This window comes from Clinocottus analis, unplaced genomic scaffold, assembly GCF_023055335.1.
Source record: "Clinocottus analis isolate CAN_PGR_092001 unplaced genomic scaffold, fCliAna1.0.p SCAF_6, whole genome shotgun sequence".
In the NCBI taxonomy this organism is placed as follows: domain Eukaryota; kingdom Metazoa; phylum Chordata; class Actinopteri; order Perciformes; family Cottidae; genus Clinocottus; species Clinocottus analis.
This window is the reverse complement of record NW_027176218.1, coordinates 651,130-676,161: the sequence shown is the minus strand read 5'-3', so window position 1 is coordinate 676,161 and position 25,032 is coordinate 651,130. Positions and strand designations below refer to the sequence as shown.

The 25,032-nt window shown below is 42.8% G+C and overlaps 2 protein-coding genes across 2 annotated transcripts; one reads left to right on the top strand and one right to left on the bottom strand.

Annotated features, from left to right (window-relative positions):
• Positions 1 to 294: 294 nt before the first annotated feature.
• cpa5 (carboxypeptidase A5) lies at positions 295 to 9,360 on the bottom strand. Its single transcript, XM_068602625.1, has 12 exons — positions 9,291 to 9,360; positions 5,081 to 5,165; positions 4,609 to 4,690; positions 3,887 to 4,021; positions 3,631 to 3,735; positions 3,370 to 3,471; positions 2,896 to 2,997; positions 2,697 to 2,807; positions 2,518 to 2,608; positions 1,521 to 1,720; positions 1,342 to 1,426; positions 295 to 482 (listed from the first exon to the last, which is right to left on the bottom strand). The coding sequence occupies exons 2-12, from the start codon at positions 5,146 to 5,148 to the stop codon at positions 295 to 297; spliced, it is 1,269 nt and encodes a 422-aa protein (XP_068458726.1). The 5' UTR covers positions 5,149 to 5,165; positions 9,291 to 9,360.
• Positions 8,827 to 19,216, top strand: tes (testis derived transcript (3 LIM domains)). Its single transcript, XM_068602624.1, has 7 exons — positions 8,827 to 9,010; positions 12,946 to 13,031; positions 13,651 to 14,197; positions 15,005 to 15,550; positions 17,032 to 17,247; positions 18,043 to 18,201; positions 18,414 to 19,216. Exons 1-7 carry the CDS (start codon positions 8,984 to 8,986, stop codon positions 18,606 to 18,608), a joined length of 1,776 nt encoding a protein of 591 aa, XP_068458725.1. The 5' UTR covers positions 8,827 to 8,983; the 3' UTR covers positions 18,609 to 19,216.
• The last annotated feature ends 5,816 nt before the right edge of the window (positions 19,217 to 25,032 follow it).

Below are 25,032 nucleotides of genomic sequence, written 5' to 3'. Positions count from 1 at the left end.
CACATAAGTGCATTTATAGACAATATGAACGACTTCCGGTCGCACTAACGATCGCATCGCATGATGTCGCCTGTAAATTAATGTCTAATAAAGCGTTTAATTGTTTCTCGTGTCGTTTCCGTGTCTTTGTTTAAGTCGCTCTCGCTTTATAAAACACCGACTGACCTCGACTCGTTCCTTATTTTCTCATATTGGACACCTGATTGTGCATTATTAAACGAAACAAGGACGCAGGAGCAAAGTGCAAAAGCTACTAAATGATTTATTTAGCTTCAACGTGATGGTGAAGACACATTAGTAGGTGTTCTTGGAGGCGTGGTCCATGATGGCCATCAGAGCCAGCCAGGTCTCCTTGGCCGTGGGGAGGATCTGATTGGCCGGCAGGATGAAGCCGTAGCGGCCGGTGTCCCTGAGCTCGAAGGTGTACGAGTACTTGATGCCCTGGTTGTAGGTCCAGTCGATGGTGCCGCCGCTGGCTTGATCTGTGCGAAGGAAACACGGCGCCGGTTAGGATGTGACGAGTGGAAAATGAAAATGGCAGCCGTAATAATGAAGAGTCCAAGGAGTTTTTGTTTTTGTGGGACAACCAGGAAGTTAGCATCGCACTGGGCCAACGATCAGGGTTCATACGGTCATGGAAAACCTTGAAAAGTCCTGGAATTTTTAAAATGGTTCATGGAAATTTGGTTTAAAGTCCTGGAAACATCATGGAGATTTTGTTTAAAGTCCTGGAAAAGTCCTGGACATTTGGTAAAGTCCTAGAAAAGTGTTTTTAAGTCATGGAAAAATCCTGGAAATTTAAAATGGTTCATGGATGTTTGGTTTAAAGTCCTGGAAAAATCTTGGGAATTTGGTTTAGTCATGGAAAAGTCTTGGAAATGTGATAAAGTCATGGAAATTTGGTTTGAAGGCCTGGAAACATCATGGAGATTTTGTTTTAAGTCCTGGAAAAGTCCTGGACATTTGGTAAAGTCCTGGAAAAGTGTTTTTAAGTCATGGAAAAATCCTGGAAATTTAAAATGGCTCAAGGATGTTTGGTTTAAAGTCCTGGAAAAGTCCTGGAAATTTGGGTTTAAAGTCCTGGAAAAATCTTGGGAATTTGGTTTAGTCATGGAAAAGTCTTGGAAATGTGATAAAGTCATGGAAATTTGGTTTAAAGTCATGGAAAAGTCTTGGAAATCCATTGGTCAACGTGTATGAATGTTTTTTGTGTGTAAAAGACTGAAAGCATGTGACAAGTTGCTGCCTCTCATCCTAAAAACAAGCAAAAAAACTTTTACTTTTCTGAAAATATGACACGATGAAGAACTGTAGAAGAGCTGGAGGAAGTGGAACACTCACAGATGGTGTTGATGATGCTGCCGTATCGGTACCTGGTGCCGTACAGGGAGGCCAGGTCGGTGATGGCCTTCTTAGCCAGACTGTGCTGCGGGACAGAGACGACCGCGATCACCAATTCAACGTCTATTCATTCACGTCGTCGGAAGGGAAAGATAAAAAGAGAGCGAGGGGCGTGTTACCAGCTCCGCCTGGTCCTTGACGGGGGTCCTGGTGTAGCCGTAGGGGTACAGGAGCATCTGCGAGTACGAGTGGATGGAGACGAAGGCCTGGATGTTCCCGTGGGACTTCACGAAGTCCACGATGGACTTGACCTCGGACTCGGAGTGAGCCCGGGTGCCGTGGTAGGTCTCGGAGCACGGGTTCCCGCTGGCTCCGGGTCCTGAAGAGATGATTGAAAAACGCTCCTGAGACGCCGACACTTGGAATACAAGCGTCTCCAGAAGAGACAAGAGGGACAAAGACATGGCAGGAAGTCACCGGTGTCAATATGAACCTTCTGGTTGAAGCCACTGTGAGTAGGAAGCAAACTGTTGGTACTTTGAGGTCATCGAGCAATGAATGTCAAGAAAAAGTCATATTAAATACAATTTATTTAAAAAAGAAAAGCTTTGTACACATATATGAAACAATAATAATACAAACTTTTACATTTCTGTGAAAAACTTGCAAATATACAAGAGAATGAATCCAAAATGTGCGATATTATAAAGACATGAATGCATTTATGTCTTTATAATATTGCACATTTTGGATCAATTCTAAAGTTAAAATTTAAAAAAAAACAACTAAACACCAGTAGTATTATGGTATGGAACATTAAGTAGACTGAAAAAAATATACTTTTGGACTAAAAATACAAGTAAATTAATTAGTTTCTCTCAAATAATATTTTTGATTTGGTTGAAACCGAAAATTTTGATTAAATATGAAGTAAAACAATCACATTCATACAAATTAAAAAAGTATAATTTATTATAAAGATAATTTTTTCACTTTGGTAGAACTTAATTTTTTAATTTGTTAAAACCTAACATGTTTCATTACATGAAAGCAGAGATTTGACTTTACACTAAATTAATTTAAAAACCTGTGTGAGTTCAGAGAGAACGATTTAAAAATCGTTACTGATTGTAAAATCATGTTGGTGCATTTCAGCTGCAACAACCAGTACTTTACCTCCAAAGCCGGCGTCCCAGTTCCTGTTGGGGTCGACTCCCACGCAGCTGGAGCCGGGGTTGGGCTTCCTGGTCTTACGCCACATCCGGTTCTGGAAACATCGGAGGAGCTCGTCACAATGAACGTGGCAGGAAAACGCTTCTCAAATCAATCGGTGGAAAAGAGATCCAGGGACTCACGGAGTTGTGGGTGTAGTAGTAGCCGTCGGGGTTGGTCACGATCTCCAGGAAGATGTCCATCTTGTTGAGGATGGCGGTGAGGGCGGGGTCGAGTCCGTAGTCGGTCACGATCTACTCGCAAAGGAACGCCAAGAACGGGATTGTTTAGCTAGCGGTGAAAAGAAGAAGAAGAAGAATTTGGAGAATTTGTTCAAAGCACCTTTTTGGCGAACCACGTGCCGCTGGCCTGAGTGACCCACTCCCTGGAATGGATGCCGGTGTCGATCCAGATGGCGGGCCGGTTGGTTCCACCGGTGCTGAACTACAGGAAGGAAAGTAGCGAGGAGACTTTTATTGTCTTATGTACTTATTTAACTAGCAAGCGCTCTACATATTATATTTGTGGTCGTTCATTTATTTTTTTTTATTTTTTAATATTATTATTTTTATTATATATATATATATATATATTTGATGATTTTTATTTTTTTATTTTATTTTATTTTATTTTTCTACTTCTATTTTAATATGCGAATTATTATTATTATTATATTTTTTACTTTTACATTTTTTTACTTTTATTAATTGTATTATTATTATTATCATTATTATTATTTTTCAATTTAATTATTTTTTTTAATTATTTTAATTTATTTATTTCATTGATATGTAACCAGAGTCTCTTTGTATTTACCTTGAGCACATTCAGCGCTCGGCCCTGGTAGCTCTGCCCGATCACGATCTTGCTGACCAGGTTCGGGTTCTCAGCCACCAGCATGTCCTGGAAACTGTAGATCTGAACCAACGGCACAATATTAGCATTATTAGTTGCAGGAATATTACCAGACACTTGACTTAAAGTCATTATTTACGTCACTCTCGTCATCAAATATGTCAATGTGTGAAATAAAGGTCGTCTGTGGCATCAACGCGCTTGCTGGAGAGCAGTACTGACCTCGTTGATGGGGTGGTACCTGGAGTAGTCGAAGCTGTCGGTGTTTCTGGGCTCAGCGGCGCGAGCGGCGAACTCCATCTCCTCCTGCTCCTCGTCCAGCATCGCCTGAGGAGAACCACATGTTGCGTCAGCGGTCCGAGACATTTGTTTTTAGAGCATCTCTGGGCCCCGAAATCTGCTTCGGACTCCTGAAGCCCTCAAACCTGAAGCGCCTCAGCGTTTTGCAGGTCTTGTATATGTATACATATATACATACCTGCAGGTCTTGGATCATGATCTGGTAGTCCATGTCCAGGCTCTCCAGGTGGATCTTGACGGACTGCAGGCTGTGGAAGGGAACTCTGACGTCCACGGCAGTCTCCACATCGGTCACGCCCTTCCAGAAGTCCAGCTGGAAGAAGAGACAACCAATTTAAGTCCTTTTTACTTTGCATTTTATATTTCAGAGCTTATTTAGCCGAGGAAGACTGAGCAATTGTTATATAAAGCTGTAAATCATAGCTTGCTTTATGAAAACTGCTGTATTTGGATGTATTGAACACCATAAGTAATATACAAGTGAAATATATGGTTTGGTACACGAGGAACTTCAAATAGCCCCAATGGACCCAATGGACCCAATGGCTCCAATGGACCCGTTGGACCCAATGGACCCGTTGGACCCAATGGACCCAATGGGCCCATTGGGCCCAATGGACCCAATGGCTCCAATGGGCCGATTTTTTTTCTAGGCGGACCTGAAACCTTTTCATTTCTTCCTGTGTGTCATCTTCATTTCCTGTTAACCAGAAACATGTAGACTGATATCTACACATCTGGACAACATCTCACATGTGCTCCTTTTATTATAACACCAACATTATTCAAACAGCCCGAGTGGTTGCAGATATCACACTTTTTAGTTTGGGGAGGACATATTTCGAGGAGAAGGGTGTTTTCCAGAAGGTTAGCATGAGTGTTTGTGGGGCGACAACTGACCTCGAACTCGACCCTGGTCTCCAGGTCCTTGATGAGCGACAGCTGCACTTCATCCTTTGCAGAGATGCGAAGCACCTGATGGCTGAAAGAAAGAAAAGAGAGAGAGAGAGATAAACAATGTTTTACATCCTTTGACTCGACTCCGAGAGGGAAGTTGGCTAACGTTGTGAAGAAAGACCGACGCTCCTCTGCAGAGCTCGTAAACTTCCTGTAGGGCAAAGAAACCCTCCTTTTATTGTACAACTGGAGCTAAAACTCCAAACTCTACTTCATAAATGGCGACTGTGGAGCGGCGGTTCGATCCCCTGGCTCCGCTAGTTGATGGGGTGACAAGTAAAGGAAAGTCCTTCCTTCCCGCTGCCGTCAGGCTGCACAACAAGCCGAGCTCTCAGTCGACCACTAAACACTTAAAACACTTTAATCCTCATATAAATATATATTAATCCAGCCATTAATAATCCACATTTCTTACCCCTCAAAGGTCTCCTTGCCCAGAACGGCGCCTAGCAGCGCGGCGAGTACGAGCAGCCCCTTCATCATGACGTGGCGGTGTGGACCTGGCGGGGCCCAAACACAGGCTTTTATGAGGCGAGCCCAGCGGGGGTCACGTGTTCGACCTCCTGCGACCTCGCTGGACGGACGGCTGGTGCCTTTCACACGGCCGGCCCGGAGATAGCAGAAGCCAAGTTGCATCATGGGTGATTTCACCACGCGCGCCTATAGAGGGTGTAGGTGTGTGTGTGTGTGTGTGTGTGTGTGTGTGTGTGTGTGTGTGTGTGTGTGCTCAGTCTCCAGAGTCTGCACGATTTGTAGAATTTTAGAAGATTGCTTTGTCTAAAACTCCAATTGACTTCAGTTTATGATCATAAAAAATAGTTTATGATTAAATAAAACAGAGAAAAGTGGCAAAATCTCATATTTAAGAAGCTAGAAATTAGACAATATTTATGTATTTTGTATATAAAGTAGTTGGCTATTTAGGTTTTCCATATTGGCAGCCAGAAGATTTACAGAAGACAATTATTTGTCATCACTACAAATTCTAGAGCGCGTATGACAAACAAAACAAACAAACAAACAAAGATCTATTTCCATGAGATTAATCCTCAAGACAGACACTTTTACTTTGCTTTTCCTTTTACACTTTCATCAATTGGATGACAAATACATTTAAATAAAATAAATAAAAATGTAAGTAATAAATACCCTTTCTCACCTTATAGAGCTATTACTGTAATTTTACCCAACATACGTTTTATTGATGCTCATTTCATGCCATCTGACCTTCAGAATAGGTTTTTATCTCAGTGCTACATGTTGTCACTGTGCCCTTGTCACTTTTTTCCTGTCAGCAAAATTCAGAGAATATCAACAGTTTCTAAGAAAAATGAAGATAAAAGCGCGATTAAAAAAAAGGTCTAAATTCTGTTGGCGGCTGGAGATGAAATCTCTCTGCTCGAGCGGAAGCCGGCGACATCCAGCGCGTGTTTCAGCTTCCTCTTTGTGCTTTTTTTGTGGGTTTTTTTGCAACAAGCAAACCAGCTGTTACTGTGAACTCCACATGTTAGCGGTAAAAGACAGAAATGAGACAACAGGACATGACTCCTACTTTTAAAACTCACATTCAAACAGGTAACGTTATAGAAAATGCTTCAACTTTGAGCAATGGACAAAACTAATCTAATTATATCCTCATATTAATCCCTTCACCGTGTCCTTATCGTGAAACATATCCACCACACACCTGAAGCGTGTGCTAGCGCCGAGGGGCTACGACGCTAGCCGCTAACTCGACGTCCCGGAATCGGCAACTCCGTGTTGTGCAACCCGGCTGATAAGGACACGGCAGAGGAAAAGTAAAGAGAGACAGGAGACGAGACGAGAGTCAGGTGTGGAAAACACCTGCAGGAGAGTTTCTGGTTCACAGGAGACTTACGGTGAAGCTGACAGCGTCCACGCCCGGCATCGCTCACACCGACCTGAAGTCTGTCTTTGTCACGATGAAACAGCGTTTTGAGAATATTCAACTTCCTTATTTTGATGCAATCTTTTTTCTGGTGAAACACGTCGTCCATATTAGAACATATTTGTTGACTGTTCAATTTTGTGTATTAACTCATATTTTGTGAGCCAAAATGTTATTAGAGAAGTCTATGACCTCCTGACCACCAGGGGGCGACTCCTTTGGTTGTATAGAAGTCTATGCTTCATGTGTTAAAGCTGCATTCTCTCTCCTGACCACCAGGGGGTGACTCCTCTGGTTGTATAGAAGTCTATGCTTCATGTGTTAAAGCTGCATTCCCCCTCCTGACCACCAGGGGGTGACTCCTCTGGTTGTATAGAAGTATATGCTTCATGTGTTAAAGCTGCATTCTCTCTCCTGACCACCAGGAGGTGACTCCTCTGGTTGTATAGAAGTCTATGCTTCATGTGTTAAAGCTGCATTCTCTCTCATGACCACCAGGGGGCGACTCCTCTGGTTGTATAGAAGTCTATGCTTCATGTGTTAAAGCTGCATTCTCTCTCCTGACCACCAGGGGGCGACTCCTCTGGTTGTATAGAAGTCTATATAAGTGACTCTACTTCTCTCTTGATGTATTCCCTCAGTAAACATTGTAAACATGAGTTTATGTCTTAATCTCTAGTTCCAAGTCTTCTTCTATACAGCCTGATGTTCATTTAGTAAATAGAATAAAATGTTTTACTGTGAGGTGATTTTCAGATCTGGTCGAGGGTGCCACCTGTAGTCCAGAGTACAGACTCAAGGTGTGAAAGAAAATCTATATTCCATATTCCATCATATCCATCGTTATTCAGCGTAAAAGCTTTTTGACTCATGTATTCATTTTTAAATGCTTTCTTCTACACATTAAAGGTTGCTGGCCACAGCATCCCAATGAGACTTAACTAAGTGTTGGATTGTGCAGAAGAAATGACGACGTCCCTGGAGATGGTGAGAGTTTATAGATGCAAAAATGTAATTTGTGTTTTTCTCTTTTTTTTTTTTTTTTTTTACAATATTCCCTTAAACACATCAGCATCATGACAAGCAGAATAAATTTAAAAAAGGCTAAATAAAGTAAATATTAGCACACTAAAACAGGTTGAATCTGTCAAAACGGTCCAAACGGTATCATTTCCTTTGTGTGACAAGGACACGCCCCTTCTGCTCTCTGATTGGTCGTCCTCCGCTCCAGCGCCCACTTTCTCTATTCCTATTGGTCAATATGAAGATCTATCATGGCGGAAGTGCCCCTCCCTTTAAACTCAGTGAAAAGTGAACGGGACCCCCAGAGGAGGGGCAGCGTCAAGCTCCAGAGATGACGTCAAGTTACCGGAAGTAAGGAAACTGTGACTTCAAAGTAAAGGACAGTCAACAGTCAAATAAATTAAAATGTAAAAATGTTTAGAAGGAAGTCAATTATTTCTTTATTAATCTTAAAGTTTTTTATTTAACACAATATACATTATTTTCCTCAAAATAATTTGAATTGTGTGTTAAATTGTTAAAAAAATGTTAAAAAGCTGTTAAATGAAATGTGTCAATTTAGCATTGATTTTTTTCCAAAAAAAAATATCTTAAAATATGAACATATACATATATATTTTTTAAGTTATCGCTCTGTGTCTTATTGGTATGTTTGTTAGATAATTAGTTACAACACAGTCTCTATCTATCTGTATGTCTGTCTAAATAATATATATATATATATATATATATATATATATATATAAATATATATATATACATATATATATATATATATATATATATATATATATATATATATATATATATATATATACATATATATATATATATATATATATATATATATATAACATTTTATATTTTATTATATTTATTTATATATATATATATATATATATATATATATATAATAAAAGTGATATATATATATATATATATATATAACAAAATACATATATATATATATATATATATATATATATATATATATATATATATATATAACGTTGTATATATGTTTATATATATTTATTTTATTCATATCAATATTATAAATACTGTTTCATTTTATTTATAAAATATAATAAGAATAAATTACAAAAAGAATATTGAATTATTGAAATATTTAGATTATTTCTAAAGCTTTTATCTTGAAAGCTCTGACCGGAAACCCTGTAGATAATTATTTCTAACTTGACGGCAGTAGTTCGCAGGACCTCCGAAGAAAAAAAAAGAAACATCCGCAGAGAGAACCGGGTTGCTGCGGAGCGTCTCCGGTCCGATTCCTCTCAGCTTTCTGGGGGTTTTGTCAGTTGTTTAACTGGCGGCTCGTCGGCTCGCTTCGTTTCCACCGAGTCAACTTCGCTCCGACGGACAACGACAATGGAGATAGAGAAGGAAGTAAAGAAGGTAAGCTTCAACCCTCCTCCTCCTCCTCCTCCTCCTCTTCCTCCCTCCTGCAGTGTACCGGCTCCCTCGCGCTGACCGGAGGGGGGGACGCTCTGAGAAGGTGTGGAGGCACCGGGCAGGTGTGCAGAGAAAAGTTGCACGAGCACCGACAGACTCTTCCTGTTTTGCTTTTTTTTTTTTTTTTATTTCTAACCTTTTTTTGTGAGTCACGTTCATTGACAAAAACTATATCTATAGCCTATATAACTCGCGCTAACTCGACAGGTTTCACTAAACTCACCTTGTGACGTAGTTTTTCCTTATCAGCAAAAGTTACATCCTTTTGAGTTCCCACCTTAACACTCTTAAGATCTTCTCCGCTTCGAAGCGGAGGCGGACCTAAGATTTTTTTTTAACGTTTTTAATAAATTATAATCTTCATGATAATAGGTCACAGAGATATGGTTCTAAATCTGGCGGAATCGGGAAACGTTCCACTTCCTTCTCCTTTTCTTGCGTCATCGTAGGTGATTTACACAGTGAGATATGAGCACTCTACACACTGCAGACCAACAAAAAAAATACTCCTACGCAAAACTGCGTTTGAATTTTTGACAATTATAGCATCTTTCGGCTTTTTAACAAAACTCACGACCTCTGTTGCACGTCCTCTGTTAATATTACGAAACAATACATTTTGTTGAAACATTCGGCATTAATATGGTGCAAAAACAACTTATATTTTTTGGCGATATTGACTTGTTCCCTGACACACCGACTACAACAAAATCAGCTTGGCAGCAAAAATGCTCTAACCGGTTGGGACAAGTTGTTTCACCAAAGAGTTGCTGTTCAAAATGATGCAGCTGCCAAATTGTAGAGCTGCTCTCAGTATTGCTTATACAATATGGCGTTATGTATTACTATTTATACACTTATGCTTTTTAGCATGTTTACATACATTTCAGGAAATCTTTAAAGGGAGTTTGGTCAGCTGTTTCTCAGAAAAGTGTCTTTTTTTAAATTGTTTTTAAAAGGCTAGCATTCTTCTAACATATGTTCATACATGTATGATCAGAGAGTACATTTTAGATGGTCATCACATGATGCATTCTTTACATTTCTTTCATCCATGTCCGTCTGTACAGTCTGCTTATGACCCATTACTCATCTGCAGGGTAACTAATCGGGCATGCATGTGCTTTTAGGGTAACACATGATTTATTTTGGTGGCCTGTGGAGCCCTTCACGGTCTCCTTCCAGATGTTGTTGGCAATCTCTGCTGTTAACACCCAATTAAATGCAGCAGGCGCGTTAAACAGTGAGACCTAAACAAGTGAACTCCATGAAAACAGATTTAACTTCTGCAGTAAAGTGTGTCCCGAGCATCTGGATGACCCAGACCGACCCGGTCCGACATCTGCTTTTAATCCCCTGGAGGAGATAAAGTCTTGAGCGGCTGCAGGGTGTTTTTCTTTCTGTCTGCTGGAGACAAAGAAAGAAAACCAACGTAATTATCATCAAACTGTAGCTGCTCATTTCAAGTAAAGCAACCTGCTCGTTTAGGTAATGTTCTGCTCAATTAAGCTCACGCCGGCTTCCAGAAAGGAGGCAGAAAAAAGAAGGCCGAGGTAATGAGTAGTGACAATGAGCACGCTGTGTGGCAAGCCGGGAAGTCATCATCATCATCATCATCTTCGTCACTGCAGTTATGTTCAATTAAAGTTGTTTCTGTTTTGTTTTTTTGTCAGATTTGATTATTCAGAGTTTCTCTGTTGCATTGTGGGACTTTTATCTGGCAAGCAGTCACAAAACCACCAGAAACTGGACGTAAACACCCCCAAACTGTTTCATCACCCCAAGATACTCTGGAAGTTGTGTCGTTGTATTACACAATATTAAGTATTGTTAAGAAGAAGAAAAAACTGACAGCTGCTACGGGGTGAAGCAGCAAAATGCTACTTCCTGCTTTCCTTCCATGAAACGCTGGAGACGCCCCGGTCTTCGGCCTCCTCATTGCGGCAGAAACAGGAAGTCTTGATCGCACGGCGGCGTGACAAACAACGTGTGTGACTCATGAACGTGACTCATGAGACCAGAACTCTGTAGTTTATGTCCAAACTGCCTCTTTACCACCGAACTCATTCCCTCCTGCGGGCTGAGTCACAGCACAAAGCCAGTTGACGTGTGTAACATGTGCTGCAAGGACACACACACACACACACACACACACACACACACACACACACACACATACAGGGTTCTTACGGTCATGGACAACCTGGGAAAGTCATGGATAAAAGGTTGGTTATTTCCAGGCCTGGAAAAATCCATGTAAAGTCCTAAAAGTGTTAAAAAAAAATATGTAAATGTCCTCAGTTTGAAATAATTAATATGCTTTTTAAAGAAAGATGCTAAAAAATAAAAGTATTAATATTATATATATGCATTTAGCCATCACTAGAAAGTTGCGTTAGCTAAGCTAACGTTGTTCAGCTAACATCGCTCGAGGGAGAACGGTTAGCAGTCGGTAGGAAAGGTATAAATGAGACAATCGCTTCTATTACGACTCTTTCACAAAATAAGAGCTTTACATGATGCATTTCGCCATCATTAAAAAGTTGCGTTAGCTAAGCTAATGTCGTTCAGCCAACGTCGCTCATGAGAAACTCTAGTTTCTCCTCAAAGAAGAGTTTTTGAGCAACTACATTATTTTGGTAAATCCATGTGGAAAAAGGGCGGCCATTTTAAAGAGTTACATTTTCAAATTGGAGTTTAAAGTTTTGGTGTTATAGTATTAGCTACATTCTGCGGTCAGTTAAGAGTAATGAGAAGTTTTTAAGATGGTTTTACAGTTTGGTGCCGGTGGGTTTAGAGCTAAATAATGATTTTAAATCCTCGTTTAAAACGGATACGGTTGATTTTAAAAGAATTGAAGTAATACATAAATAGCTCGCTCAGAATGAGAGCGGTGCTTAAGGTCAGAGCAGAAGTGTATTCACCGACATGACAGTAGCTCCACTGTGTGTGTGTTGTAAAGCCCACTTTGACGACCCTTCACTGCTGGAGGAGAGCGGACTCCCTCGCTCTGTTTATGCTCACGGCGTCGGCCGCTTCGCTAGGATCCGCTGATGCGTTCGACTCTTCAGGTTCAGAAAGTCTCGCTCCTCTTTTTAAGGTGTCATGGAAGCAAAAAACACCCGATTCTGTCTGCATTCCTCAGCAGTGACAGTCTTTTTGGGTCAAAACCCCATCTCTCTCTCTCTCTCTCTCTCTCTCTCTCTCTCTCTCTCTCTCACAAAAGGAGGTTTCCTGCAGAGATTCCCCCACCAGGCGTCGAATAGTTGACCATATAAGGTCGTAAAACGTGGCGGTGATGTGAGCATTGTTTGGCTCTGAAGGATGCCGACGTTGAGAGAAGAGCAGCAGTCTGAACAAAAAACTGCAAGGGGGGGAATCAAACACCCGATCGCCGCTACGGGAATTACAGGGATTTCATATTTCTATACAGAAAAGAAACGAGTCCTCTGAACCCCAATGAGACGGCGTTCATGGACTTTAACACGCTTGTACAAGATGAACTGGATGAACTAGAATAAGGCTGGAGCGTATTTATAATATGCATATTTTTTTGCATGTTCAAATATGAAGTGTAGACTCTTGATTTGGTGAAATTGTTTCTGTCTCAACCTTTTGCCACATAAATCTATGGAAGCCCATTTCCGCCACAAAAAAAAAAAAAAAAAATTTTGTGGCGGGAAATGGTCTGATGTAATTCAAGAGCAGCAGGAACAAAAGTATTTGTGTGTAAAAATGTGAGCACAGCAGTAAATAAATGTAGTATAAATTGTTATAAATATATAACTGTTTAGTATTGTTGCGTTGGACTTTTCGGGGTTCCCCTTCTGGTCTCTAAACGTCCTTTTCTCCCCTTTGTGCTCTGTTTTTCTTGGCAGATGACCCTCGGGCACGAGTTCGGCGCCGGGGCGTCCTGTTTGAAGTGCAAGGACAAGTGTGAAGGCTTCGAGCTTCATTTCTGGAGGTTTGTACCGACAACACAATATACAATATGAAGTTGTATAAAAAAAACACCACATGGCCCCTTTAACATCTCCAGAATGAAAGGAAAGGACTTCACTGTGAGTTTAAAAATAATTTATTCACTTCCTGGATTGAAATGCCGCCATTACTGCTGTTTGTTTTTGTGTTCACTGCGATATGAAATATATAAAAAAGCTCAGAGGGATCCGGTCGTGCTGAAGCACGCGGCCGGCGGGTCGTAAAATGATGTCATCGCTCGTCTGCAAACATGAAGCCGGCCGTGTTGAGGCACGAGGACGGAGCTCTGAAGCCGAGTTCGACACTCGGGATTGTAAAAGTTGTTTATTGCTTATGAAATGAGACGCGAAGCAGTGAAGGAATCGAGAGTGACGCATCAGAGCTGCAACGCGTTTAATTAATCGACTGTTTTAATATTCATTAATGGGTTTGAGTCATTTCTCGACCTCTTTAAACGTGAATATTTTCCACACTAAACGTAGCATCATATAATAACCCACATGTACAGGAACACTCATCTGCATCATAAAAAACACTTTGAGCATATTTGTAAAACCTCATTTTCAGTAAATGTGTCCGTCTCTTCTTCCTCCTCGTCACAGAAAAATCTGCCGAAACTGTAAATGCGGCCTCACGGAGCACAACGTGCAGATGAACTCTGAGGAGAACAAGAAGGTGGGCAAGCTGTTCGAGGACACCAAGTACACCGGGCTGATCGCCAAGCTGAAGACGGACGGCGTGCCGAGCTACAACGGCGGCATGGTGACCATCACGCTGCCCAGCTCCGCCACCGGCACCGCCTACATCGTGCCGCCGCCTGCTGGCACCGCCTCTGGCGTGCCGCCGCCCGCCGGCTCCCACGCTGCCGCTGCGGCGCCTCCCGGCGGCTCATCCGCCGCTGCAGGCTCGGCACTGGGCGGCGGGCAGGTTTGGGGTCGGGGCCAGGCTCAAGGCCAGGCTCAAGGCCAGGCTCAAGGTCAGGCTCAAGGTCAGGCTCAGGCTCCAGCCGGCCTCACGCCTCTCAGGGGTAACAACAAAGCGCCGGTCGCTGTCGGCGCCACAGCGGCCAACCTGGTGCCGGTCTCCAAAGACGCGCCGACAAAGACCGTCACCTACGAGTGGGCACCGCCGGTCGCCAATAAGTACCTGGTGAGAGTTACAACTAGTAAAGAAATGTTTTTTAAAAGAGCTCTTGGTTGATGATAACAAGTTTTAGTTGTAGAAATACAAAATTTGCAGGATACATTTCCCCAGAAAGGAGCAACATGACACAGCAGGCATGTTTTGAGATAATATTTGACGTTAATAATGATTAGTTTTTTAAAGAAAAGAGGGAGTACATCTTCTCTCACCATTGAGCTAATCTCCTGCCTGGGTTTACCACCAGGATGTCCTGTTTGTTTAGTCTGCAGGACGCTTGTTTCGCTTCTCTTTCTCACCACGAGAAGTTCTCTGATTGGTCCTCCGTCGCGCTCTCGTCGCCTCTGTCTTTCACTCTCTAGCCGTCCTTCACTCTGGAGCTGTCCTTCACTCTCTAGCCGTCCTTCACTCTGGAGCTGTCCTTCACTCTGGAGCTGTCCTTCACTCTGGAGCTGTCCTTCACTCTGGAGCTGTCCTTCACTCTCTAGCCGTCCTTCACTCTCTAGCCGTCCTTCACTCTGGAGCTGTCCTTCACTCTCTAGCCGTCCTTCACTCTCTAGCCGTCCTTCACTCTCTAGCCGTCCTTCACTCTCTAGCCGTCCTTCACTCTGGAGCTGTCCTTCACTCTCTAGCCGTCCTTCACTCTGGAGCTGTCCTTCACTCTCTAGCCGTCCTTCACTCTCTAGCCGTCCTTCACTCTCTAGCCGTCCTTTACTCTCGAGCCGTCCTTCACTCTCGAGCCGTCCTTCACTCTCGAGCCATCCTTCACTCTCGAGCCGTCTTTCACTCGTCCCGGTTTCTCCCTCTGTCCCGCAGGCGGTGCGCTACATCGAGCTGCTGCCGCCAGAGAAGCGCCCGGTGGCCGGCTCGGAGGGCGCCGCCTACCGCCGGCAGCAGATGGCGCGCCAGCTGCCTGAGCACGACCAGGACCCGGCCAAGTGCCACGAGCTGAGCCCCGCCGAGGTCAAGCAGATGCAGCAGTTCGTCCGCAAGTACAAGGACGAGGCCCTCGGGGTCGGGGACGTCGTGCTGCCCGAGGAGATGGCGCTGGCCCGGGCTGCAGGGCAGGGAGGAGCCGGAGGGGGAACTGGAGGGGGAGCCGGAGGGGCCGGGTTTGTACCGGGTGCTGGAGCTGGAGCTGGTGCTGGAGCTGGAGCTGGAGCTGGTGCAGGTGCTGGCCCGGGGGCTGCAGGTGCTGCTGCTGGGGCCGGAGGCGGCGCCGCCTTCGGACCCGGAGCGGCGGGTAGAGGAGTCGGAGCCGGTGCCGCCGGCCCGGCTGCAGGAGCCACGGGCACCACAGCCACCGCCGGAGCCATGGGCGACCCGGCAGCTCAGCGAGCTGGACTCCCACAGCGAGACTTTGTAAGTACTCTTCCTCCTGTCTCAGTAATAACAGAGATAGTTCCTTATACAGCAAAAAAACTGAACATGTCAAAGCAATGAACTGTAGAAAAAAATTATTTATTTATTTATTTACAAACAACGACCTCTTAGAGTAACTTCTAATCACATCAGGATGCATTATGAAAGACAATAGTACATTACAAGTATTATGATACTTGACCTAATATTCATTATGAAGCTTTATAATGTGGTATCATTATTGCTATAAATCATAACGGTCATTTACGAGGGTTAAAACCATCATTTAGATCAATTTCATGTTGTACAACTTGTTGAAGTGTGTGTATGTATGTATATATATATATATATATATATATATATATATATATATATATATATATATATATATATATATATATAATTTATATCTTTATTTAAAAGGGACCATGTACAATTAAATCATAATGTCACCATTTGATATTTGATGCAGCAGATTATTAATCTGCAGTTTATTCCCATCTGTAGTTTCTTGACGGATCATGCAAACATAAAAAAGGAGCAAACTACACAGGATAAAATACACAATACAACATTAAATGTGAAGAATGAGAAGAACACACAATACAAAGCTACAGCACGTTAAAGTGAGAAATATAAACCATCGTCATGTTGCTCCATGAGTACAGCGCTGACCAGCTTTCAACTGATTTCTTTAATTGTTTCATCCTCGTGGTCCCACAATGCATCACTGCCCGTGATGACACAACAGGCCACCAGGTGGCGCCATGAGACCGGCTCTGACTCCATCAGGACGCCGTCAAAGCGAGTCATGAGTCTCCTTGTGACTTCTTTTAATCCGTCCTGCCGTCTTTCTGTCTCCTCGTCTTCCTCATCTTCCTCGTCTCGCTCTCTGAGCTTCCATCCTCCGTCACACTCGAGGTCAACAACACACTCGTCTCCCGGCAGAGAGCGTTGACCTTCACCCCGTCAGCGATCAATGACCTCAGTGTTTTACAACTAGAGAAAAGAATAAAAGGGGAATTCTGCTCATTTAGTGAGTCCAAAAAGATAATAATAATAAAAAACATTAAAAGTAACTAATAAAAACATTAAAGTAAATTTAAAAAAAAGAAAAGTAAGTAATAAAAAACAAGTAAAACAAACGTTCACTGATTTGAGAATTTGACTTTAAAGACATGACATTACACTTCAGGAACTTATGGGCTGCAGTTTTATTCATTTATTTTCAATTATACAAACTAACTGATGAATAAAAATACAATTAATTTAAAACTAGAATCATTTGAAACTGATTTGATGAACTTAAACGCGTATTAATGGGAATTGAACCCCACAAGATGGTCGTTGACATGGAAGCGCTGCTAGCAAAACACCCAAATGAAGCTCCGCCTCCTCACTGACGGCCTCTCTCTCTCTCTCTCTCTCTCTCTCTCTCTCTCCCTCCCTTCATCCCTCCTTCATCCCTCCCTCCCTCCCAGTCGTGCCATCACTGCCAGCAGCCGATGCGCGTGGGCGAGCCGGCCGTCTACGCCGAGCGCGCCGGCTACGACAAGATGTGGCACCCGGCGTGCTTCGTGTGCTGCACCTGCGAGGAGCTGCTGGTGGACATGATCTACTTCTGGAAGAAGGGGAAGCTGTTCTGCGGACGCCATTACGGGGACAGCGAGAAGCCGCGCTGCGGCGGCTGCGACGAGGTGAGCGGGGGAGCTTTCGCTGTCGGAAAAAAAGGCGGGAAAACGCCGGAGTTTGAGGCTATCGGCGAGCGCGAGAGTCTAGAGATAGTGAAGGTTATTTTGGAGAGAAATTTTGATAAATACGTTTATAAATATTGTTTTTAACGAAGCGTTTTCACTGCTTTGTGAAATAAATGAGATAATTCTGACCTCTTTACCATCCTAACACTAAGTTGCTTTGAATAAATACATCATGAACACGACTGAGGCCAATTAAAGCAAACGTATGAATGAAAATAATGTATTTTCAAATTTTTCTTTTCTTTTAAATACATATTTGTATGGAAATATCCACCATAGATGATAATAACAAAGTAAAAGGGTAACAACGACGGTTCTCACTGTCTTTTGGTTATTCAAAAAAATAAGTTAAAAGTCTTACTTTCTCGTAATTTTGAATTTCAAGAAAATACTTCTTTTTTTATCGGAAACCACCAAGAAAGTTGCAACGGTTGCCTCCCTTAGTTGTGTTGGCAAATAGTTGAGTTGCCCATTTACAAACGCAGAAGACACGTAGCAACATTAGCATTCATTTGGGGTCATGTTCCATGTTTCAGGCCACACTTCATATTTAAGTCCAACATGAATCTTTTCTTTTTGCCTCTTTTTGGTGTCAACCGGCCCCTGAGCGAGACCTTTAAACGCACTCGCGTTCGACCGACACCTTCAGAGATGGTCTCAAAACATCCCGATGTATCGAAATATATGGTCTTTTGTTAGCGTTAGCATGCGGCTCACCCTCCTGCCCGCCCACAGCTGATCTTCAGTAACGAGTACACTCAGGCCGAGCAGCAGAACTGGCACCTGAAGCACTTCTGCTGCTTCGACTGCGACTGCGTCCTCGCCGGGGAGACGTACGTGATGGAGAACGACAAGCCGGTCTGCCAGCCGTGCTACATGAAGAGCTACGCCGTGGTGAGCCCTGTGTGTGTGTGTGTGTGTGTGTGTGTTTCACTCGTGTGTGTAGCGAACCCCCAAAACAAATCAAGTAATATAAATAAACAGTAGAACTTAGGGAGTGAAACAAAAAAAGTAATATCAACGTGCATAGCCGGCTATTTGCCCTGACATCATCGTCATCATCGCCGTCTTCATCGTCGTCTTCATCGTCATGTCCCCTCCCCCAGAGGTGCGCCGCCTGCCGGCAGCCCGTGGAGCCGGAGGCGCAGAGGGTTTCGTACGGCGAGCACCACTGGCACGCCGAGCCGGGATGCTTCAAGTGCGCCGGCTGCTCCTCGTGCCTGGTGGGCCGGCGCTTCATGGCGGCGCAGGGCGCCCTGTTCTGCTCCGTGGAGTGCAAGAAGAAGACGAGCGCGGCGTGAGGATGCCTCTTCTTCGCCTGCGGGGGAGTCGGGGGTCCGATGCCGAGGGACTTCAGGTGCCCGACGCCGCCAACACACAGACCTACAAAGTCTCCTGCCTTAAAACAAGTCCTCTTCTTTCAACAAGTCCTTTTATTTGTCGCTTTTTCTTTGCACTGTTTTCTTACCGATGAGATTCATTTTGTACTTTTCTTCTTTGGTGGTGTTTGGTGCTGTTCTCCTCCTCTGGAACCTGCTGATGGTTTGATGCCACGCTTCACTACTGAGACTCCTGTCGGCCAATCAGATTCATGGTAACGGTGACGATCTAGTCTCCCTTTTGTGTTTGTAATCCATCCTCCTGCACGTCACCGAGAGATTGTGTGTGTGTGTGAGTGTGTGTGTGTGTGTGTGTGTGTGTGTGTGTCTGATCCAGTAACGTTAAATCTTGTATTAGTCTATTCATGGATTATAGATTAACATTAAAAAAGAATAAAGTTTATATATTAAATGATGAATAAAAAAGGGAAAGTGCTATAAAATGAATTCTTTAGATCGTCCTGATGGATTTAAACACTGTGAGGTTGTTCAGGAATAAAGGAACGGTACTGAACACTGCTGCACATGAACCCGTCTCTCTTTATTGTATATTCATATCTTTTTGTGACATGAACCGTCCCGTACGTGGAAAAAACTGCACTTTAAAATAATCTAATTTTATATTTATATATATATATATCATTATATATATATCATTATATATATATGTATATATATTATAATTATCATAATATATATGTATATTTATTGTTCTCAATATATTTATTAAATGTGTTAAAGCTGCATTCTCTCTCCTGACCACCAGGGGGCGACTCCTCTGGTTGTATAGAAGTCTATATAAATGACTTCTCTCTTGACGTTTTCCTTGAGTAAACTTTGTAAACTTCAGTTCACTGGTTGCAAAAAAACAAGATGGCGACGGCCTGAATACCAAATCTGAGGCTTCAAAACAACTCGTCCACGTCCTCGATGCAGGATTAGCACCCAGAGGGAGAGCGACTTACTTCTCTGCTCTATTCCTACACTGTATATATATTTATATACACATATACACACACTCTGATGGGAGCTCTGCAGCGGCGGTCGGCCATGATGGAAAAACCAACTCCGAGGCCTCGTGTGTTCAGTGCAAACGGTTCACAATCCAAGGAAGCTCCGTCTCAGAGAGAGAGCCATTGTCTCCAAGATGGCCGCCGGCCAAAAGGAGTCAAACACTTACCTCACATTATGAACAGAGTTCATGCGTAGAGAGAAAGGGCTTCTTCTTCTTCTTCTTCTTCTTCTTCTTGTGTTGTTGTGCGCCTCGGTTGTATTTTGCATGTGATATTTGTTTCGCGCTTTGTGTTTTTTGCGCTGCAGTTCCACGCCGGGAATTTGCATCGTGTTTTTACTGGAAACCTCAACGCGCTGCAGCGTCAACGTGCTCACTCGTGGAAAATAATAAGTGTGTGTGTGTGTGTGTGTGTGTGTGTGTGTGTGTGTGTGTGTGTGTGTGTGTGTGTGTGCATAGAGGCTCGACAGGTACTTACAAATAAGAGATTGATATATCTGTTGATGTGCTTCCAGATTCTTTTACAACTTTCTTTCTTCACGCTTAAATCATCATCCTGATCGGCACCACACACACACACACACACACACACACACACTGTGCGTTCACACTGCATTGTGTGTCTACGAGGCCCCACAATGCATTGGGCTCTGGGTGTTGTGAGCCGCGGGCCGAAAGCTGTTAACGTGTCACTTTGTTTAGTTTTAGTGTCGACGTTTACGTCGAGAACAAACTTGTATAATTTATGACCCGCTGCTCATCTTTCATGTCGTTTGACTTTATTGACTTTATTCTGGTCGTAAGCAGCGTTTTGTATATTAATATACACAAATTCCAACATTCAGAACAATACAAAAATGTTTGTGTAGATAGAGTCCAGGTTACTGCTCGGGGAAGGAAGAGAGGGTTCAGACTTTTCTTCAGTTTTTGAAACGTATGTTTTACTTTTTAACTGTTTTATTGCACTTCATTACTTTACACTCAGTGAAACACAATTTCAAGTCTTCTGTGTGTTTGCACAGATAGAAGAAGTGACAAATAAAACTGACTTTTTTATTTTTAATTTTAAAAAAAATTATATTTGACTTATTTTTTTAAATATTTTTTAAACTTGTATTTAATTTTTTTTCAACTTTTTTTTTCAACTTTATTTTTATTTTTTTCAAACTTTTTTTTTTACTTCATTTTTATTTTTTTCAAACTTTTTTTCAACTTTATTTTTATTTTTTTCAAACTTTTTTTTTTTTACTTCATTTTTATGTTTTTCAAACTTTTTTTTTTTTAACTAGTCGACATTATTGACTTCATATTTTATTACACATGCCACTTTAACACGACACTTTCACATCCAGCGACAGTCACTTCTTACAGTAACTTCTGTTTGTCTGTTCACTTTACCTGATAATCTTTTGTACATTTAATGTTTGTAGTTTGTTGTTGTTTGTCTCATGTTTGCACCGCCCACAGAGACAGATTCCTCGTATGTGCATCATACCAAATAAATGAAACATACACTTTTATTAATCCCCTTGGGGAAATTCTTCAATGGCTCTGATTCTGATTCTGTCAGCGCCTTCGATTGAGGAATCCAAAAATCCGGTTGCCAGGAAGCCGACGTTGCCGACGGGCCCGGACTCGTCCCGCTGGTGTTCACTTCCTGGAAGAGAACGCTGAGTCGTACGGACGGATCCCTGAATGGAACACGACGTCTCTTCGGGCCTCGCGGCGTCGGGTCAGAGTCCAGATCACTCGACGCGCCGCAGCGCTCCTTTTCTCGTTAGCTAGCAACGTTATCGCTGCTATGTTCCGATGTAATGGCCGTCGTAAAAAGGCCTCCGGCGTCCCCGGGTTGTTTGTCTTTGAGGACCTCCAGACGCGAGGAGAGGCCGATTCTCATATTTGCACAAGGCTTCATGTCCACGAGGCCGGATCCTCGCCGGCTCGGCCGTGTGTTTTATTGACCTGCGTATTGACTCTGGGTCTCCGTGGTTACCGTCTGCATTGCATGATGTGTTGGCCGGTCGCTGACTCCGCCTCCGCCTCCCGGACGGCGATGTTTGTTTCAGTTAAACATGCTGGCGGCGCTGCAAGCTGCTGGAATGCTAACGCAGAGCTCTGTTTTATACCCACCAGTGCACTAGAACCTGTGCTCTGATTTTAGTGCTCTAGTTCAAGTGCACTAGAACTAGAGCTCTAGTTCCAGTGCACTAGTTCTAGTGCTCTGGTATTAGTGCTTTGGTTTTAGTGCAAGAGTTCTGGTGTACTAGTTCCAGTGCACTTGTTCTTGTGCTCAAGTTCGAGTGCACTTGTTCGAGTGCATTGGTTTTAGTGCTCTGGTTCTAGTGTTCTGGTTCTAGTGCACTAAAACTAGAGCACTAGTTATAGTGCTCTGGTTCTTGAGCACTAGTTCTAGTGCATTGGTCCTAGTACTCTAGTTCTAGTACTCTAGTTCTAGTGCTCTCGTTCTAATATTAAAATAACAACACGCCGCTCCGTTAGGTAACACAAGACGGCAACCACTTCATTCTTGTCTCCCTTTTCACTCGAACAAATCCTCCTCTCTTTCCGTTTTCCCCCTCCACAATAAAAGCCCCAGCTGTTTATGTACACAATATAATAGCTTAGACATGTTTCGCGGTGAATAATGTGTTTGTAACAACACCTTCATACACTACATTATTGACGATACAGTACTGCCTCTCGTACATTATTGCTCAATTTTCAAGTCTCGTGTCATGTCAGGTGACGGCAGAGCGTCGTAAAGCCGGGTGAGCATGATCCTGGAAAGTTTACCAGGTGGAAACCTTTTATAGACGAGTTGAGGATGTTGACACAGCTGAGCGTGCGTGTACTTTAAAAAAAAGAAAAGTATTTGATGGTTTTTATCTCAGAAAACAGTGCGTTACTGTGTTCTCACTGCTTTAATACAACTAAACTTCAAGAAAGACCAGCAGAAAACCACTAAAAGTGTCTATTTCCAGAGTCTATACATGTTTTATGTTGTGTTCATCAGTCTTTGCTCTTCCTCCATCACATCTATCTGTGCACGTTTCCCTTTCCTGCCATTGTCCACCGCTCTCTCTCTTCCTCTTCTCAATGCCGTCAGCTGGAAAAAGAAAAGAAGAAGCTGAATTCTCACCGCGAGGCAATCGGCTCCGCTCGAGGTCAACGTATGAAAATGATGACACACGGTGACGCCGGCGCTCCGCTATGTCCTGATTAGAGGGCACGCGAAGGAAATTACGGTTTTAAAAGCTTTAATTGTAGAGCTATGCGTGCGTTTTATTTTTCCACAACAACAGCGAGCGCTCATCCGCACTCGTCGGGTTCGACTTTCATCTGACAAAACATTTTGTGATTTCGAAGTGAGGAATTTTTTTGATTTACGGCGTTGTGAGAGCAAAAAAGGGGAAAGTCACGGGGCCCTGAACGCATCCTCGCTTCATGTGCATGACTCACTGCAACCATTTACACATGCAGTGTCTTTGTAGCTCGGCTCCGAGTGAACTCAGTTGACCTCAGAATAATGTGACAGTAATTAGAAAAATTGCTTAACTTTTTCAAGTATTTATTTCACCTACATACCATTAAGTCGAACGGCAGTGACCATATTTGGAATGCGGAAGAGTGACAGAGAGACGCCGTATATGTCTCTAGTAGCGGCAGCGACCTGTCAATCACAGTAAGCCCCGCCTCTGTAGTCTTCATGGCGTCACCCATTGCGTTTTCGGCATTTTGGGCGTCGCCATCTTGGCTTTTTGCAACCGATGAATGAAAGTGATGCTATATACGGCCCTCGTAGCGACCTGTCAATCAGCTTGTAGCCCCGCCCCTAAAGCGTCCCCTGCTTTATGGTCACCCCCTGGTGGTCAGGAGAGAGAATGCAGCTTTAACACATGAAGCTTAGACTTCTATACAACCAGAGGAGTCGCCCCCTGGTGGTCAGGAGAGAGAATGCAGCTTTAACACATGAAGTATGGACTTCTATACAACCAGACTTTTGTTTCCAACCAGAGTAAACAAGGTGTCAATCAAGCGCAGGATGTACACGCCCACTCACTCTTGTTAAAGATGTCTAACACTTTTGGTCAGTAGTCGATCGCGCTGGCATCAAAGACACTGTGGGCGCTTGCTGGCATGCCAGTAGCACACATAAATGCTTTTGTGTGTGTGTGTGTGTGTGTGTGTGTGTGTGTGTGTGTGTGTGTGTGTGTGTGTGTGTGTGTGTGTGTCAGTATGAACGCTTGTTGGATTTATCTTCTTCTCCTTTTTTTAAAGTAACATCTGGTTTTAATGAGGGGATTCCTCTGCTGTGCCAGGCGGAGCGGAGCAGTGGAAAAACCATCCACACAGAAGAGACTCTCAACCCATGACACGGAACAGCACTCTGATACTGAGGAGGTGTGTGTGTGTGTGTGTGTGTGTGTGTGTGTGTGTGTGTGTGTGTGTGTGTGTGTGTGTGTGTGTGTGTGTGTGTGTGTGTGTGTGTGCGCTGAGCTGACATACTGATGTCTCTTTCTGAACTACCATGGATTAACCTACTGACCCGCATATATATATATATATATATATATATATATATATATATATATATATTTATATATATATATATATATATTTATATATATATTTATATATATATTTATATATATATATATTTATATATATATATATATATATTTATATATATATATATATATATATATTTATATATATATATATATATATATATATTTATATATATATATATATACAAGCCTGTAAATTTAAAGCAAAAAGACATTTAAATGGGAAAGTGTGGAGATCAGATGTTAAATATGGGAAATTAAGATGCTATAAATATAAATCTTAAGTGATTGACGTCAAAGTACTTTGATGAATACATCATTAAAACCTCTCGTGATGCCAACGTCATCCCTCTTTATGTGTTTATATCCACTACACTTGAGCTGTTTCTAAGGACGCAGATCCTCCTCATCCTCGTCGTGCCTTCAGGAGGAAGCTTCTCATTCCAGACTTTTCGCCTCTTCGACCTCGTTCTCTCCGCCCTTATTTGTTCCTATTAGCCTTTTACACACTGATCTGCCGCCATGACGCCCTCCTACATACAAACAGATGAAGAAACGCGCTGGAGGAGCTGGAGGAGCTGGAGGAGCGTTCCTCCCCTGAGCTTTTGGCGAGCGGCGGGAACAGAGTTTAAGAGCGGCGTTAATGTCGGAGGCAGGAATGTGAGGCGGCCTTGTACGGTCATGAGAACCGACTGCCAGCTCCTTTTTTATACTCCTGTCTTTTCTTTTTTTTTTTTTTTGGTTTTTCTTCCTGTGAGGATTTGCT